The sequence below is a fragment of the Delphinapterus leucas genome, chromosome 10 (assembly GCF_059928025.1).
Source record: "Delphinapterus leucas isolate spDelLeu-1000000601 "Yukka" chromosome 10, BTC_Dleu_Yukka2, whole genome shotgun sequence".
Taxonomy (NCBI): Eukaryota; Metazoa; Chordata; class Mammalia; order Artiodactyla; family Monodontidae; genus Delphinapterus; species Delphinapterus leucas.
The window spans coordinates 44,948,940-44,966,494 of record NC_143138.1 but is presented as its reverse complement, the minus strand read 5'-3'; the positions used below and the strand labels follow the sequence as shown (position 1 = coordinate 44,966,494).

General features: G+C 40.6%; 1 protein-coding gene and 1 pseudogene across 4 annotated transcripts in view; both read right to left on the bottom strand.

Annotated features, from left to right (window-relative positions):
* Positions 1-17,555, bottom strand: part of PRIM2 (DNA primase subunit 2) — a 292,124-nt gene that overhangs the window by 94,546 nt on the left and 180,023 nt on the right. For all 4 annotated transcript variants that reach the window (XM_022581481.3, XM_089918942.1, XM_089918941.1 and 1 more), the window contains exon 9: positions 1,136-1,208. In XM_022581481.3, coding sequence (XP_022437189.1) covers positions 1,136-1,208 — 73 coding nt within the window. The remainder of the gene's footprint in view (positions 1-1,135; positions 1,209-17,555) is intronic.
* LOC149748226 (small ribosomal subunit protein eS7 pseudogene) lies at positions 5,412-12,698 on the bottom strand (annotated as a pseudogene).

Below are 17,555 nucleotides of genomic sequence, written 5' to 3'. Positions count from 1 at the left end.
CTCAGCAGGTTCAACTTTGCCCGTGAGCAGGGGCAGGTCTCACTTTCCTCCCTTGACTAACCAGGCAGCCTCTTCATCTTTCACAGTAACAACTTCTACTTGATTATAATTTTTCATAGGAAGATGACCTATTTATTCCAGACTCCAAAAGCTCAGGGTCTCCCCCTACTCACCATCATAACTCTTGTTTCCAAGCATTAAAACCTCACCTGTGTATTTTTAATTTATTTTAAGTAATTTGGTAATTGTCTAAACAAAGATTAATTATGGCTGACTCAGTTTCCCTTTTTTGGGTAATGCAGAAATTCTACAATGTCTTAAAGAGAAATTCTATAAAGTATGGTAACGTGTGCACACTTTCATTCTCCTATGGAGCCACAAAGTGAAGCTGAAATGAGCTGCCTACTAATCTAGTGGCAACACAAGATGGGAGCCTACCCTTAGTGTCATGGAATACATTTTGTATCCTCCTCAAATTTACATGCCAAGTCCTAAACCCACGACCTCAGAATGTGGCTGTATTTAGAGCTGGGACCTGTAAGGGGGTAATCAAGGTTAAATGAGCTCATGGGAGTGGGGCCCTGGTCCAAGGTGACTGGGGTCCTTCTAAGCAGAGGAAGAGACATGGGGATGAGCAGCCACCTAGAAGCCAAGGAGAGAGGTCTCAGGAGAAACCAAACTTGCTGATACCTTCATCATGGAATGCTCGCCTCCAGAACTGTGAGAAAATAAGCTTCTGTTGTTTAAGGCACCCAGACTGTGGTATTTTGTTACGACAGCCCTAGCAAATGGATATACTTAGTATTTTACATTTCTCCTTTACTATATGTATATGGTATTTAAATATAAACAATAAACACTATTTAGTTGTCATCACTTAAAAAGAATTTCCCCTTTGGAAAACTGATTAAATTCTGTTTTTATCAGACTACAAATAATTTTCTCATTTTTTGGTTTTCCTATGATGAAAAAAAAAATCATATGTATAGCACATGGGATTTCTTTAAAAAATGATTGGCAAGCAATGAAACAACATTCCCTCCCATCTCCCCACCCACAAAATAATTTTTGGTTGAAGAAAATCTGTGCTTCCTCCACTGACAAAGGTTTAAGTTTAAAAGGATGAGATGCTTACCGAATCGATCTGATCTAAAGAAACCTTCCCAACATTTCCCTGTGTACTGTAGTCTTGACCAGTGTACGAATGACTAAAAATAAAAAGAATAAAATATTAAAATAGGATTTGTAAAACATATTTTGATCACTTCAAAGGAAATCTTTAAAATTCTGATACAAAGTCACAAAGATATTTTACACATACCTTAGGAAAAACATAGCCAAGTGTTTTAAAGGTATTTAATAGAATACATTTAAGTAACTTTCCCAAAATTAATACAGAAATGCAGTGCTCATCTGGATCTCCCGATTCCTAATCTAGGGTGCCATTTCCATTTCCTAGAAGCAATATGCAAGTTGTTGTTAAAGTTAACACCTCTCCCACACTGACCCCTTATAAAACAGCATGGCAGCAGAGCTAGGAATAAATGGGAGCTTACGTCCAGAGTCATCACTCAGTAGGCCCTTGAGTGAGTCACCTAGACTCTCCACACCCCAGGATCCCTGTCCGTCAAATGGAGATGACAGTGCCTGCCCTGCAGTGTTGACAGGAGGTCAGAATTGAAATACCTTTTGTTAAAGGACTGGACATAAAGTAATCACTATTCATTAAAATAAGTAACATGTGAACAGCACTTTACATGTACAAAGAGTCCTTATCTATATCCTCTAATTACATCCTCACAACACCCCCAACAGAGCAGGTTTATTTTACATTTGAGAAGTGAGGAACTTGTTAGATGAGACAGCAAGTCAGCAGTGCAGCAGGAACTCAAACTTTTTGACTCCCAACCTCCTGTTTCTTCACTATACCATGCCATTCTCTTCCCTGTGATACCTTTTCCTCTTGTATTATTTAGAAATTAGGAAATATAACATGGCACATACTACCTAAAGCCCTCCACCTGTGTACATTATCATCTCCTTGACACAACTCCACACCCGTAGCTCCATCAACAATGACTCAGATGCAGACATTCAGGGATCACGCAGCGAAGAACTGGTGCAAGGTTACATAGAAAACCACAGTCAAACTGTGGTTTATGCAGACTCCACAACTAAAGGGAAGTTCTGGAGTAAAGTATCATTACAATAACAAGGGATTCCGGATGCTCTACTTTCTTCCTGCTCAGCACTATAGCTTCTTGCTGCTGGATAACACACACCCTCAAGATGCTCTGTAGAAAGGCTGTTGTTCCTACAATCAATCAGGTTATTGATTAAACAATGGGTACAGATTATGAAGCAAAACTACTGGATATCTCGGGACGTTGCAGCCACTGGCAAGGAGACTGTCACAAGTGTAGATGTCCCCTTCCGACAGTCCTCCCTCCATGGGCTAAGAATGGCCTGAGAATCACTCTGAGAGCAGGACAAGCAGAATGCCAGAGAGTGACACAGAATGATCCTGCACCTAAAACACATCTTCTTGCCTTTGGTATTATTTCTCCCTCCAGTAACAAATTTCTGACAGCATATCACTGGACTCTATCCATTCCCTTTATCATAGTAGTGCCATGCCACACAAAACTCATGCTAAGTTAAATCAACAGCTGCCATTTAATTTTAATATTTTACATTTTAATATAGAACACAACCAGAGAATTGTTTCAGTGAAATCCCCCCAAATAAAAACATATTTCACTTTCCAATATGTCTTACACACAAGGCAGTGAAAACAGCATAAGCTACGAGTCTGAAGACTTGCTTTTGTTTTTGTTCTTTAAATCATTGGTTTGGCAAACTGGTAATCTGCACTATTCTCATTTATAAAATGGTATTAATAAGGCCAGGCCTGCCTAACTAACAGAAATCCTGGGGAGATCAAATGAACTAATAAATTCAAAGTGCTAATTAAAATCAGTAAAGCATATTCCAGTACACAGAGCAACTGCAGTCTTGACCAGTAAGTACAGAGGAACACAAAACAAAATGAAACAGGATGGGAAGGGAGGCAGCATGATCCTGTAGAGGAGTCATCCCCCAGTTGGGAGATCCTAGCCCACTCTATTGACCCCTGTAAGCTTTAGGCTATAAATTGATCACGATCATCTAACAGGGCCGTTCAGCTCAAATAGATGAACAAATACAAAAGTCCTGTACAAATGGTAAAATGATGTACAAACATGATTATAGTCACTGAATAGTTTTCTCAGCCCAGATTAATGCAGTATACAAAGTACAAAGAGAAGATGTATAAAGAGGACACATATGTTTGCCTGAATGCCAGTATAAAATGCTTGTTCCTCAAAGTTTTAATAGAATATGCAAAGGGACCAAATTCCAAGAAAAAAAAGTAAGAAAGAGAATGGTAGCAATGATAAATGCAAAGAATTTACTGGGTATAAATAACTACAGAGAGAATATAAGGAAACCGTCAGACATCATACTTCTAAAAATATTATAAATAGACAAGAAGATGGTCACCAGCCAACCCAGTAAGGGCAAGTGTGGAACCCTGGAAGAAAAGTGACAGAAATGAAGAATTGAAGCATAAGAACTGGGAATGAGATTCCTCTTCCACTCATTCAGAATCAGAAAGGATAATATATATATTGGTTAAAGGAGTTGTTACGTCACAGCTATTTAATACATACTTGAACAGTTATGGATAGATGAAGCCAAGGGGGAGGATTTTCAGCTATAAGAAAGGCAAATCATGAGAAGCAGTGTATCCAATGATCTGCAGGCAGAAAGAACCATAAAAAGATTTTGGACAAGAATTCACATAATCAGGTTTATACTCGAGAAAGAAAGCAGTGTAGAGAAATTATTAGAAAGGGAGGGATTGGGAAATGGAAAACCAGTTGGAAGAATATTGCAACATTCCGGGCAAGAGAAGTTTTTGTAAAGACCTTCAGTAAAGTAATGGCAATAGATGGAGAAAGGAAGGCAATCAAGGTAAAAGAAAAAGGAACAAATAGTGCTGCCATAAAAGAATAAAAATCCTTGGGGCTTCCCTGCTGGCGCAGTGGTTAAGAATCCGCCTGCCAAGGCAGGGGACATGGGTTTGAGCCCTGGTCCGGGAAGATCCCACATGCCACAGAGCAACTAAGCCCGTGTGCCCCAACTACTAAGCTTGGGTTCTAGAGCCCGCGAGCCACAGCTACTGCAGCCCGCGCACCTAGAGCCCTTGCTCCACAACAAGAGAATACACCACAATGAGAAGCCCGTGCACCGCAACAAAGAGTAGCCCCCGCTCACCGCAACTAGAGAAAGCCTGGGGAAAGCAACGAAGACCCAACACAGCCAAACATAAATAAATAAATTTATTTTTTTTAAAAATCCTTAATAACAATTCACATTAGCTTATGAGACTGCACTTTTGGCTTTTACTTGGAAGTGCACAGGGATGTTACGAGATGAGACTCCTAACAGCCCCCAGGACAGGTAAGGCACCTTCTACCACCCTCAGAGCCCGGTGGCAGCTTCATATCACACAGCTTCCAAATGAATGCAGCTGCTGCACTAATGAGCAAAAACATACATAATGAACTGTCAAAATATAGTCTTAGTTTCATGATTTTAAAAACTTGGTTAACTTTATGAACAAACATTTCTTAATCATGGTACTAGGGAAACAGAAAAAGTAATAAAAACTTTTAATAACTTTTTTTAATTTTAAAAAAAATTTTACTGTAATTTTTAACAGTAAAAACAATTTCTAATTGGTTCGATATACACACACACAAACCCAGCAGCAAATACTATTTTCAGTTCATTTTAAATACTCACAGCTTTAAGAAACACTCGCTGTCACTGATGTACAGTTTTAACAAAGGGGATTTAGTCAGCATAAAAGCTTTCCTGCTTCTAACCTTCCACAAGAGAATAAATTGAGAGGTAACACAAATGTCATTTTTTTCAACACAGTGGACCAAAAAACATTTTAATGGGCCACAAAAATCAAATTATGTCACTAATCACTATCCTGCCAAATATAAAGAGGAAGTTTTTTGGGTTTTTTTTGCAGTACGCGGGCCTCTCACTGTTGTGGCCTCTCCCGTTGCGGAACACAGGCTCCGGACGCGCAGGCTCAGCGGCCATGGCTCACGGGCCCAGCCGCTCCGCGGCATGTGGGATCTTCCCAGACCGGGGCACGAACTCGTGTCCCCTGCATCGGCAGGCAGACTCTCAACCACTGCGCCACCAGGGAAGCCCATGTTCTTTTTGTTTTTTTTAACATCTTTATTGGAGTATAATTGCTTTACAATGGTAAAGACCAAGTTTTGATTAATCAGAGAATCTTAAAAAGTCAAGATCTGATTTAATTCTCAGTTTAGCCACTAATTTGCCACAAGTAAAAAAGAAAAAGCAGGGCTTCCCTGGTGGCGCAGAGGTTGAGAGTCCGCCTGCCGATGCAGGGGACACGGGTTCGTGCCCCGGTCCAGGAAGATCCCACATGCCGCGGAGCGGCTGGGACCGTGAGCCATGGCCGCTGAGCTTGCGCGTCCGGTGCAACGCGAGAGGCCACAACAGTGAGAGGCCCGCGTACCGCAAAAAAACAAACAAACAAACAAAAAAAGCATAGGTCAAACTATGCATTAATTATTCATCCATAAATGTAGACAGTAAGGGATTAGGAGCTATAGTGATTTATTTCCATCCTGTATGCTAATTTATCTTCTATTTGCTAGAGTATCAGGTGAAAGGCACTGAAGGTAAAATGGTATCATTTTTATCAAGTCACCAAAAAGCCAGAAAAGTGGTGAAAACAATAAAGATGTGGGTCCATGAATACTGAGTTATATTAGAACACTGCCTGTGGTGAAAGGCGACAGTGTGTGTTTGCTAAAATGTAGCCATTACACAGCACTGTACAAGCAACACAAACACCTTCACTCCCCAAACAGAACTAGAGAAATGCAGAAAACCCAGGACAAACCTTACTTTTTAAAATACCATTAGATTGTCAGGCTCTCTATAAGAGACTTTTTCTACATCCCAGTTGTTGTGCTTTTCTAATTACCTTTATAAAAAAAGCTTTCAAGGGTCTCTGTACAGCTCCTCAATCCCTCATCAAGCACTTCTGTGACCAAGGAAGAGTCACAAAGTAGTGACGGACCCAAAGATGACCCAAACAGTATGACGTGATGAGGTGATGAGAGCCCCAACAAGGCCGCAGAGAACAGGCCCTTCTCAGAGCAGGGGGAGGAGGACAAACCACATGCAGCCCCGAAAGGGCACCTCAGAGGGAGCTGCCCAGGGACAGCATCCAGGATTCTGAGTGTCGTGAGAACACTGCTGAGATGACTGAGCACAGTGCCCAAGCTGAGCAGACGCCTGCCAAGTCAGCGGGACCAGCTCAAGGCCGAAGGAGAGGAGGTTGACCATCAGGGAGCAGGCAGGCCTGGGCAGCAGAGGGGAAGAGCAGGAGACCACAGTCAAGGAATAACTGAAAAGTCACAGGCCTGGTTGTTTTAGTGTTTTTACCATTCATAGTTGAACAACTTTATATGTATTAAAACATTTTTAAATTTTGATCCGGTTCAGAAAAGTATATGACATGAGTTTATTAGGGTTGTTGGAGGGTTTTTAAAAGTAAGCATGTGATAAGGAGGTGACATTTGGGGATAATAAAAAAGTCTGTTTTTCTCAACATCTAGAGGGTTAGCACATATCAGATGGACAGGCAGAAAGACACAAGCAAAGCCAAGGAAATTTCACAGTTTATAGACGAAGATGTTGGGTTAGGTGGCAAAAGAGGTAAGCAGAGGCAAGGGGGAAAAAGAGCTGAAACTGGGCAGGTAGGTCCTGAAACGCAGGTCTCTGAACAAAAACCGTTAAAATAAAGAGCCAATTCTACTTCCTTTTGCAATAACATAGTGCTAAATCATGACTTTAATAAAAACTTGAGGTTTTGTCAAGTTTAAAACCTTTAAAAACCTAAACCTGTGCATAATGGTATTTTCTAAGAAAACTGAATTTTGCAAACACAGAAGTAATTCAGTGTTTGTCCTTGGTTATTTTGTTCTGTTTTGTTTTGAGGTGATGGTCCTAAGTTATCCAATCTACTATAAGAGAACTAATGGTACACAAAATATATAAAAACATCTTCCTACTGTTGCATTTGTTCAGTAAGCTTACATGCAACTTAATTAAAACTCAGTCACATCTGAGGAACTTTTTCCTCCCACATTGTCTTGCTCATTAAACAGTAAGATGTAAGCAGAGTTAGTTTTCCAATAAGGCTAAAAATCATAGTAAACAGAAAATTGTAAAACCAACAGTTTCAACAAATTAAGAGTTGAAAGGAGAGGAGACTTTCAAAATATCCATAACACATATTTACATAACCATATTTGACATGATCCTATTTTCAATCCAATTAAACAATTCGATAGAGGGGTGGGAGGAGGGCTGAGGCATAACAGAGACAGGAAGGCACAGTCAGTCACAGCCACACAGAACCAGTTCGCCCAAACACTACCACACAAACATCAAATCTACACAATAGAAATGCAGTGGATATATAAAGAGGTAAATCAGAAACACACACATCTGCACACATCTGATCTGTGAAAGGTAGACCCATGCCTGGTCTTTGTAGAAACAACAGAAATATAAGCCTCGGTCAATACACCACCAATGTCAACACGAGCACTTAGATTTCAACAGGGAGTTGCTTTTGAGTGCTGAAAATAAGAGGCGAAAACAAAAAGAAATTATATGAAAGTGGATTTGTGGGTCTCATGACAAGATTAGCTGGTTAAGGAAAAAAACCTTTCCTGCTGTGGCCCTGATCTCAGCACATGACGGCCCATCACAACTCTGCTCGAGTGGCCTTCACAAGTCCCACCACTGAGACACAAATGCCACAGGACACAGCTGGCAAAACGGGTGACACCTCTCCAATCATTTTCCCGTTTTCCGATTAGTGATGCAACTTGAGGGAGGGAATAAGGAGTAGTGGAATAGTTGCAACATTTTAGGATTTAGCTGCAATTCTGCCTCATTTGCATAATTTTTCCAAGTCCAATCTGCCCAAAGCAATCAGGGAGTACAGCAGAGTAAGGGAGTGAGCCAAGCAGACTGACGAGGAGCACAGGTACCAGACTCACTGTGTGACTTTGCTTTCAGTTTCCTCACTGGGAAACTGGGATCTCAAAAGGGGTCACGAAAGTACCCCCTCCGAGGACTGCCGTGAGGATCAAATGAGATGTCTATAAGAGTTTACTGCACGATTTTTCACTCAAATTGTTTTTTTTAAATTGTGAATAATATTTTATTTAGTCATTTTTGTTTACAACTGAAACTCTGGGAATTCAAAATTAATATCCTTGCCCGTGAGCTTCTTATAGACACCAGAAAATGTTCCAACCTTGTGTTCCACATTGTCCTGCTGTGCTTTATCCAAATGAACCTTTATGAGTTGGCTGCCAACCAGCTTCACGCAGATTCTCTTGCCCACAATCTCATTTGGGAAAACCAAGTCCTCCAGGATGGCATCGTGCACTGCTGTCAGAGTGCAGCTCCTGGGATGCTTTTGCTTATTTTTTGTATGGCTTTTGCAAGTTGGCTTAGGCAGAATTCTCCTCTGCGTGATAAAGACAAGGTGCTTCCCGCTGAACTTCTTCTCCAACTCACACACTAGCGGACCTGGATTTTTCTGGAAAGATTTCAGTTGAGGAATGGGAACAAGATTATGATAGCTTTCCGACCACCACCAACTTCAATTTCCTCAGTGGTCATGATGTTCAACTCCCGCAGCTGGGCCTTGAGGTACAAGTTCATCTCCAGCTTCAGAAGGACCTGGGAGATGCCCAACTCAAACTCATCTGGCTTCGCACTACTGGGCTTGGCAATCTTCACGCTGGAACTAAACATGGCCTGGATCTTGCCAATGCGGCCAATACTTCACTCAAATTGTAATCATCATTATCATCCAGGCCTCAATTTGTTACATGTGGACGTTTTGGTTGTTGTTTCTCTCTACTCTTTAACATTCACCACTTTCTTCCCTTGAATATCAGGAAAAAAATGTATTTCTTTCCTATCTTCTTTATACTATCACATAAAATATTTAATCTTAAAGTAGAATTTAGATGTCCTTGAAAAACCTGATGATCTGGAAGGTTTTATCTATAGCTACACTCTTAGAAAGTTTCCACAGTGTAAAACTTCAAACTCAAACACTGCAGGTTTCAATGGAACCCAGCTTTGCAGAGCTGCATATCCAATATGGTAGCCACCAGCGAACTGTGACTAAGCTGCACTTGAAATGCAGCTTAGTCAGAATTAAGAAGTTCCATAAGTGTAAAATTTGCACTGGATTTCAAAGACTTGGTATGAAAAACTAATGTAAAACATTTCATTAATAAATTTTCCTATCAATTACATGTTGAAATGATATTCTGGACATGAGTTAAATAAGATATTACTAAAATTAATGTCACTGAAGTAATTTAAAATTACACATGTGGCTCGTATTTGTGGTGCTCATATACTTCTGGACAGCACTGTCATAGAGTGAGGACAGTGACACGAAGCAATCAAGTGCTTCCCCTGAGGACTAGGTCCACATGCAGAAATGCCAATTGACCTACCCTGACTTCTATTTGCCAAGTGAAGATCAGACTCTGCTGGTCATAAGTGGAATACAAGCTGCAATTGGGCCACTAAAGGAATGCCTCAAGTCAACTGTAAATATGCTTGTTTTCATAACACTGTGCTTGGGAATCAAGGTTCCAAACTTGAGCCACACCCTCCCATTTCTATTATCAGGGAAGCAATTCTGATTAGCTTGGAGGTAACTGGAATCACTGCGGGGGAGGGTGTGTGTATGTGTGACACATTTTTGTCTGGGAGTCTTTGGGGCTGCGTGACTCACCTCAACACTTAATCACAACAATCCATTCTCCTCTCATCTGTAAGAAGCTGTGCTGGGGGCCGGGGACGGGGGTGGGGGGGTGGGGTGGGGTATGAGTCCGGAAGACCGCAGGACCCTGGGCTAGGCCAGACAGAACCTGCCTCCCATCCTCAGGGAGCACCTCTACACCCTCCCTCCCCACCAACAAACAGCCTCTGAGGTTCATAAAATAGTAACACATAAAACACATTTCCTCTCTTCGTCAACTATTCCCCAGTACTCTTGAAAGAGGTTAACACTATTTACTCCTTTCTATCTGGCAGCTATAGTTTATCATATTTTAAAAACAGATATCACATAAAAAAGCAGTGAAGAAAGCATCACGGGTAATCAAAACTGATCTCTGCATCAAGGAAACATATTTCTTTGTTTAAATTAAAAAGTAAGCTAATACATCTTTCAAAATGAACTGTAATTTCCTACATCATTCTATAAAAGTATACCAAGTCCCAATACAACCCTTTCACATGAAGTAAGGTGTAATCATAGCACAAATGGAAAAACAATTTCAAAAACAGGAAACAATGGTTTTGAACATCACCCGTAATATCCACTTTTGCAATCACAATTTTACCCACTTTGGATGTTAAAAAAAAGTACTCTGACCACATAAGCTAGGCTATTCAGACATTTAGAAAGCGCAATCCCTGCAGTTTGGATTTCTTGGGTGTGTAGGAAATCAAGGGAACCACAGTTACAATATATCACTTCCTGCTGTGAGGATATCACAGGAAAATTCACTCAATAGCTGTCACCACTGAAATTGAAATGAATTTCTTTCTACAGCTAAATCCCTAGTAAATGGTATCCCACTTGTGTTAGCCCAAGTGATTTTCCCTGCAGTTACTCCAAACGAGAACACAATCAATAAAATTCTGTTATAAACTGAATGTAAATTATTTTTCCACAAGCATGAATTTTACGTAAAAAAAATTCTCTCCGAAAAACTACCATCAGACGATACGTAGGATAATGATCTATATTTCCCTACAATTGAGAGAAGCTGTATGATTTCAAGAGGTGCACATACACAATAAAAAAAACAAGCTCATATGGGTTTCCACATCAGGTGAGAACTACAAACAGCACAATCACTACTCTTCTTTGTTTGAAGTTGGCCTCATCTTTTCCCATATGGTCCATATTTTTCTATTTATTCCCATTTCTAAGCTGCAACAGTCCAATGAACTGCAAGAGAGTTGAAAGTTGCACCTCATTTTTCTATAAAAAATATCTGTACCTCACAATTGTCAAAAATCATGGAATTGCACCCTTAAAATGAGTGCATTTCATTGTATGTAAATTATACCTCAATAAAATTGATTTAAAACGTAAAATATACACATACATCCCTATAAGATAGTCACACTACAGTGTTACATAGATGTTTGCACCATACACACTTAAAAACCCCAACAAAGATCTCTATTTTCACGAGTATGTTTTTTGTTTGTTTGTTTTGTTTTGTTTGCTGTACGCGGGCCTCTCACTGTTGTGGCCTCTCCCGTTGCGGAGCACAGGCTCCGGATGCGCAGGCCCAGCGGCCATGGCTCATGGGCCCAGCCGCTCTGCGGCATGTGGGATCTTCCCGGACCGGGGCACGAACCCATGTCCCCTGCATCAGCAGGCGGACTCTCAACCACTGTGCCACCAGGGAAGCCCCATGAGTATGTATTTTATACTCCTTTTACATTCTTAGCATATTCTGGGAGTACAATGACCCCTAAGTAGAGGCTGTTTTGACTTGACTTTGACCCAGGATAGTCAAATGATTACAATAAAGAAATTTGCCTGGGAGATTGGTACTGAAAAGTTGAGGGCGTTGAGGGCGGGGTGGGCGTGAAATAAAGTTCTAACACACAGGAGAACTAAGACGTTAAATTGATGGTCATCGTCTCATTTCCCCACAATGTACAGAGGGCGGGATGCTTCTGAGATGCGCTATCACAGGTCTACAGCACCCGACGATGCCCCCTCACACTTGTTCCCTAATAATAGAGAGAACCAGGGACACGAAGGTGGGGGTTTGATGGAGGTTTTGAAGGGAGGGGAGAAGAAGGGGAGCACTAATGAGGATTATTATTACAAATCACATCCAGAGATCACATCACACACTTTTCCTACACACTCTGTCACTCCTGCACAGCCATTAACAATGGCTCATCATGTTAAGGTCTTCGTTTCATAGATCAAAACAGCAAGGTTCATAATAGCTTTGGTTTTATTTTGTTTTTAAATACAGTCTTCAACATTTGGATAGGTCACTGGGGAGAAAGAAAGGGGATCCTTCTGAGGTCACACAGAGAAACAGAAAGGACTCTCTTCGGTTAGCTCCTGATTCCAGGAGAAACAGTCCCAAGTCCCAAAACAAAAGGCAAAATCAGTGCTGAATTTCTACAATGTATAAAGAGTGTTTCTTTACCAAAGCTTTTCCTTGGAAATGACAGAAAATTCACCAACATTTTGTCCAAACTATTATACCATCTCATCCAGTCTCAACATTTAGTAGCTTAAAAAACCTAAATGAGAGGTAAAATTTTAAAACCTAAAAGTGTTCTCTCCCAGCACTGGCTCATTCAGGAGTCTTCCTGAGGTCCAGTCCCTGTTACAGCAACAGGGAGAGAGGTAAACAAAAGGAAGGATGCCTTGCTCTCATGGAGCTTACACTGCAGACAAACACACACCAAAAACACAAATGAAAAAAAAAAAAAACCACAAATGAACACGTAAAAATGACCATTTCAGCCAGTGATGCTGCTGTGAGGAAAACAGAGCAGGTGACAGCACAGAGGCCCCGGGGGTGAGTGTGAGCTGGGTGACCAGAAGCAGCCTTTTGTGAGGCTGAGGGGACACAGTTACATCATGTGACCAAGGTCCCCAGTGGCTTCCTGTGGACAGTATGTACGCCGTCCACCAAGGACCACAGAAGCTCAATTAAAAATGGGCTTTTTATTCCCTTTGTATCAATGTTACCTTTTTAGAACTACTTTCTAAACAGTAGTTACAAACCTGAGAGGGAGCTACACCTTCAGTGAGTCTGGGCTGTCGGTCTGTCTGCAGCCCAATCTATCAAGTGTTTTGTTTTTACTGTGAATTGTGCCTGGTTGCCAGGGGGTCTTCTTAGGTTCACTAAACATTTAGACTCACAAGATTTCCACAAGTGGCACCAGGTGGCCCAGAAAGACCCAGGACAGAATGCCAGCTCACCAGCTGGGCAGCGTGAGCACTAGACCTCCTGCAACACCTGCACAGGTGGGCGGCTCGGAGGCAAGGAGGGCACGCCCACACCCGGAAGCACAGGGCTACTGCGGCTCAGGGACCTCAGACTCCTCAGTGGCCGCAAGCCCTTAGAACTACGTCCACAGCCACCTCAGACTTGGAACTCCAAATCCATTAATCTAGAAACCATTACTATACTTTAAAAAATATATGACTATGTAAACATATTTCAAATATGACAGAGAACCGTGCTGTCCAATCCAATAACCATTAGCTACAACCGGCTACTTAAATTTAAATTAATTAAAATAAAATTACAACCTGTGTTCTTCAGTCACACTAGCCATACTTCAAGCACTCAACAGCCATAAGCAGCTCCTGGCTGCTGGGTTGAACGGCACAGGTACAGAACACTTCCATCACCACAGAAAGTTCTACTGCACAGCACTACACAAATTACTTTTTCGCTGCTAATATATTACAGTAACTACCACAATGCTTTATCAGGCTTTTTAAGAAAATTGTTTCCCATAGCATAGTCATCATTTTGTACCTTGTTAGTGCTTTATGCCTAACACAGTGTAAAATAACTAATTTTCTTTATTACTTAACTAGAGGACAATCAATATTTTAAAGAAACCCAAAGAGTGAAGAATACGAAATTTTAAAACTACAGACAATGAAACTACTTGAAAAACATAAACAATCATAAACTTTGCTTTCCAGGAAGACTGACAGCATCCACAATCCATAAATCCCTAAGAAACCTTGGAGTCAGAGGGCCAACAGAAATCTGACATTTCTACTTGGGAACAAGCTGCAAGAACACTGTGACATGCAAGGCTGTGTGCTCACAGAATCATGTCCCTCTACTGTGATTTCCATGATGCTATGTGCCCCACAGAATCAGGTACCTCTACTATGCTAACAGCCATCATAATTTACTATAATTACTTTAAGATTCTCTCTTTTCTGAGCAACACCGAGTCCTATAAGAGCAGAAATAAACATGTATCCCTAGAACCTAACACCATGCCTGGCACCAAGTAGTTCCCTTAATATGTGTTAAATTAATAATAAATAAAACAAACTCTTAGAATAAAGGTTTGTGACCATGTATTTACCTCCACAAGTCACAGCCACTACGTACAACCTCATTACAAAGTCTACTGTTTACAAAGGTATCTATTTGCCTTGGCAAGATAGCCAGTTGAAGAGACAGGAAAGACTTTCCTATCTTCTTTCTATATCACTGAAAAGAAAATCAGTACTTTATATTTCTGTAAAAATCATCGTTAACCCTTTTTTAAACTTTAAAACATGTTAAGCTAACAAACTGACGTAACTACAAACCCCAGGGAAATTTAGTATTGTATATAAATTAAGAGTGATGGTTTACTTGTAAAACTGATGCAAAGTGATGTTAAAAGCTGTTTTCAACCTCCCAAGAGAAAACCCTCACATTAATAGGCAGATCAATGGTCTTCCAAAGATGTTCACTCATGAATATGTTAGGTTATGTGGGAAAAAGGACTCTGCAGATGAAATTAAGATTAAGGACCTTAAGATGGGGCAATTATCCTGGGTATACATGTGGGCAATGTAACTACATGAGACTGTAAAAGCAGAAAGCTTTCTCAGGGTGGGGGCAGAGATGCAGTCGCAGAAGTCAGTTCTGACACATGAGAAGGACTGATGCACTGCTGCCGGCTCGGAGAGGGGACCACACGCAAGGACCAGAAAGAGGCCTCTGGGGCTCAGGGAAGCAGAGGAAGGAATGTGGGCCCCTGGCTGACAGCCCGCCAGGAAATGGGGATCTCAGTCCTGCCACAAGGAACTGCATTCAGCCAGCAACATGCATAAGCTTTAGCAGCACACTCTGCCCCAGAGCTTCCAGCAACAGCCACAGCCCTGCTGGCATCTTGATTTTAGCTGCGGGAGGCCCATGTGGGATTTCTGACCTACAGGACTGTATGATAAAAATGAGTGCTGCTTTAATCCATTCAATTTGTGGTAATTTGTTATGGCTACAACAAAATTTTCTAATCTAGACACACCAATAAGGTTTAAAATTCAGCATCCTGAATTCTGTCTTCTTCAAGTCACTGGTTCACTGCTAAGGACGCGGCTACTTTCTCGCCTCTCTTGTCCCTGTAAAGCTATAAGCCACCTAGGCTGCTGCTGCTCTCTGTCCTATCTCCGTCTCCTGGGAAACATCTCCGCTGCAATCCCTCTTAATGCAGTCATCACAGCATATCTTCTCCCCAGTGGACCTCACCTGGCCACAAAGAAGATGCTAACACTCTGTAATTGTTCTTCACAGCTTTATTCAACCAAAAAAAAGCCTGAATACCCAGTAAAATGGGAATGGTTAAGATAGATATATCTATCCTCAATTGAATACTATAAGTCACTTAAAAATGGAGCCATGAAAAGTAATCTTCTACTTTACTACATGGGTATGACATACCAAGTGAAAATAAATTTTTTTAAGTTTAACCATTTAAATTATTATTACGTAAAAATATATAGAGATTACAACAAAAGCCTAGCAGTGGTTATATTAGTGAAGTAGGATTCGTTTCTTCTATTTTTCCAAATTTTATATAGTGTGACTATAAATTTTATCAAAAAAATTAAATGACATAAAATTTGTAACATAAGCCACATACACCTCTCTCCTTCCTCTGCTTGATTAAGCTGCAGCAACTATTTCAGTACAGCCGCGCATGCGTGCGTGTGTGCATGTGTGTGTTTGTGTGTGTGTGTAGATTGGTCTTCTTTCCCTGTTAGCATATAAACATCTTGAGCTGAGGGACCACATCTCTTAGCATCTTTGTACACAGACTATCCACTATAGTGCCCTTAACACAATGGGAGGATTTTAATAGAATGCTCACTCTTGACAAAGTACATCTCTAAAAAGGCATAAACATTTTCAATACAAACGTGAAAAAAGAAATAACTCAAAGACCATAAATAATGGGAAAGAACACATTCTTTCTAATTTATTAATATCTTACAAGACACCTGAAACACCTTCACAATAATCACTGAGCTAAAAGCTTATGTTGCTGCATGTAGAAAAGGAAATAAATCTAAAGTTAATGCCAGAGCTTAGAAACAGGTGATGAGGAAGAGCTGACAAACAGCTGGAGCCCGTGGACCACGTTAATGAGGCTCTCACTTCAGCCCTCACCTGGTGGGCATCCTGATCTACCAAACCTTTCCTAACACATGAACGCCCAACAATTTTCTGATTTCAAAATGAGAAGTAATTCAAAAAGAAAACACTGGGTACTGTACCACCATGGATATTGGGAAAAGCTTTCTTACAGAGATTGCATTTCTGATATAAAATCTGTGTCAGCATATTCTTCAGAAGAATGAATAGAAATGTGTACATATCAACCAAATGTACTGCATTAGGAAAAAAATTTACAAAATAATTGTTGGTAATAATACCAACTGAAGGGAAAAAAATACCTACTGAAGGAAGATGCTTTCATTATTTTAAATGATTTCCAAATAAAGGTCAATATAAACATCTGCTTAGAAATTCAGGATGCATTACAAGTTAATCCACGTGATACAGTTCAAGTATTTATTACAGGTAATGCTTCTCTTTGCTAGCTTCTCTTATCTTTACTTGATTTCTGTTTTATTCTTAGGTTGAAATATGCTAATAAAATTAGGAAAAATAGTGTAACAAATACATGGTTTTGAAATTTTTTAAAGAATTGGAAAATCATTAAATTTATTGGCAAAATATTAAATGAGAACAATATTCACTTCATATCTTGAGGTGGAGAGGTGAAGGAGGAAGACACACTGTGGGGAAAGGCATTATTTTTAAAGAAAAAAAAATCATATCCAAGTAATCACATGTAGACTGTGGGCTACAAGTTTTCTTCTGCAGTCTCACCTATTTACACCTAGCATTTGTAAATAATACAATAAATAAAAATAACAATCTTGGGCTTCCCAGAGACAAGGAAAGGACTTCCCTGGTGGCGCAGTGGTTGAGAGTCCGCCTGCCAATGCAGGGAACACGGGTTCGTGCCCCGGTCTGGGAAGATCCCACATGCTGCGGAGCGGCTAGGCCCATAAGCCATGGCCAGTGAGCCTGCGCGTCCGGAGCCTGTGCTCCACAATGGGAGAGGCCACAACAGTGAGAGGCCCGCGTAACGCAAAAATAAATAAATAAATAAATAACAATCTTTAACATAAACACCCTTGGTAGTCTAATACATTTTTATAAATATTATCCCATAGGTACCAACATTAGGGTAGCAAAGACACTTATAGACAATAAACTTCTACCTTTACAGGAACATATCCCAAGGCCTTT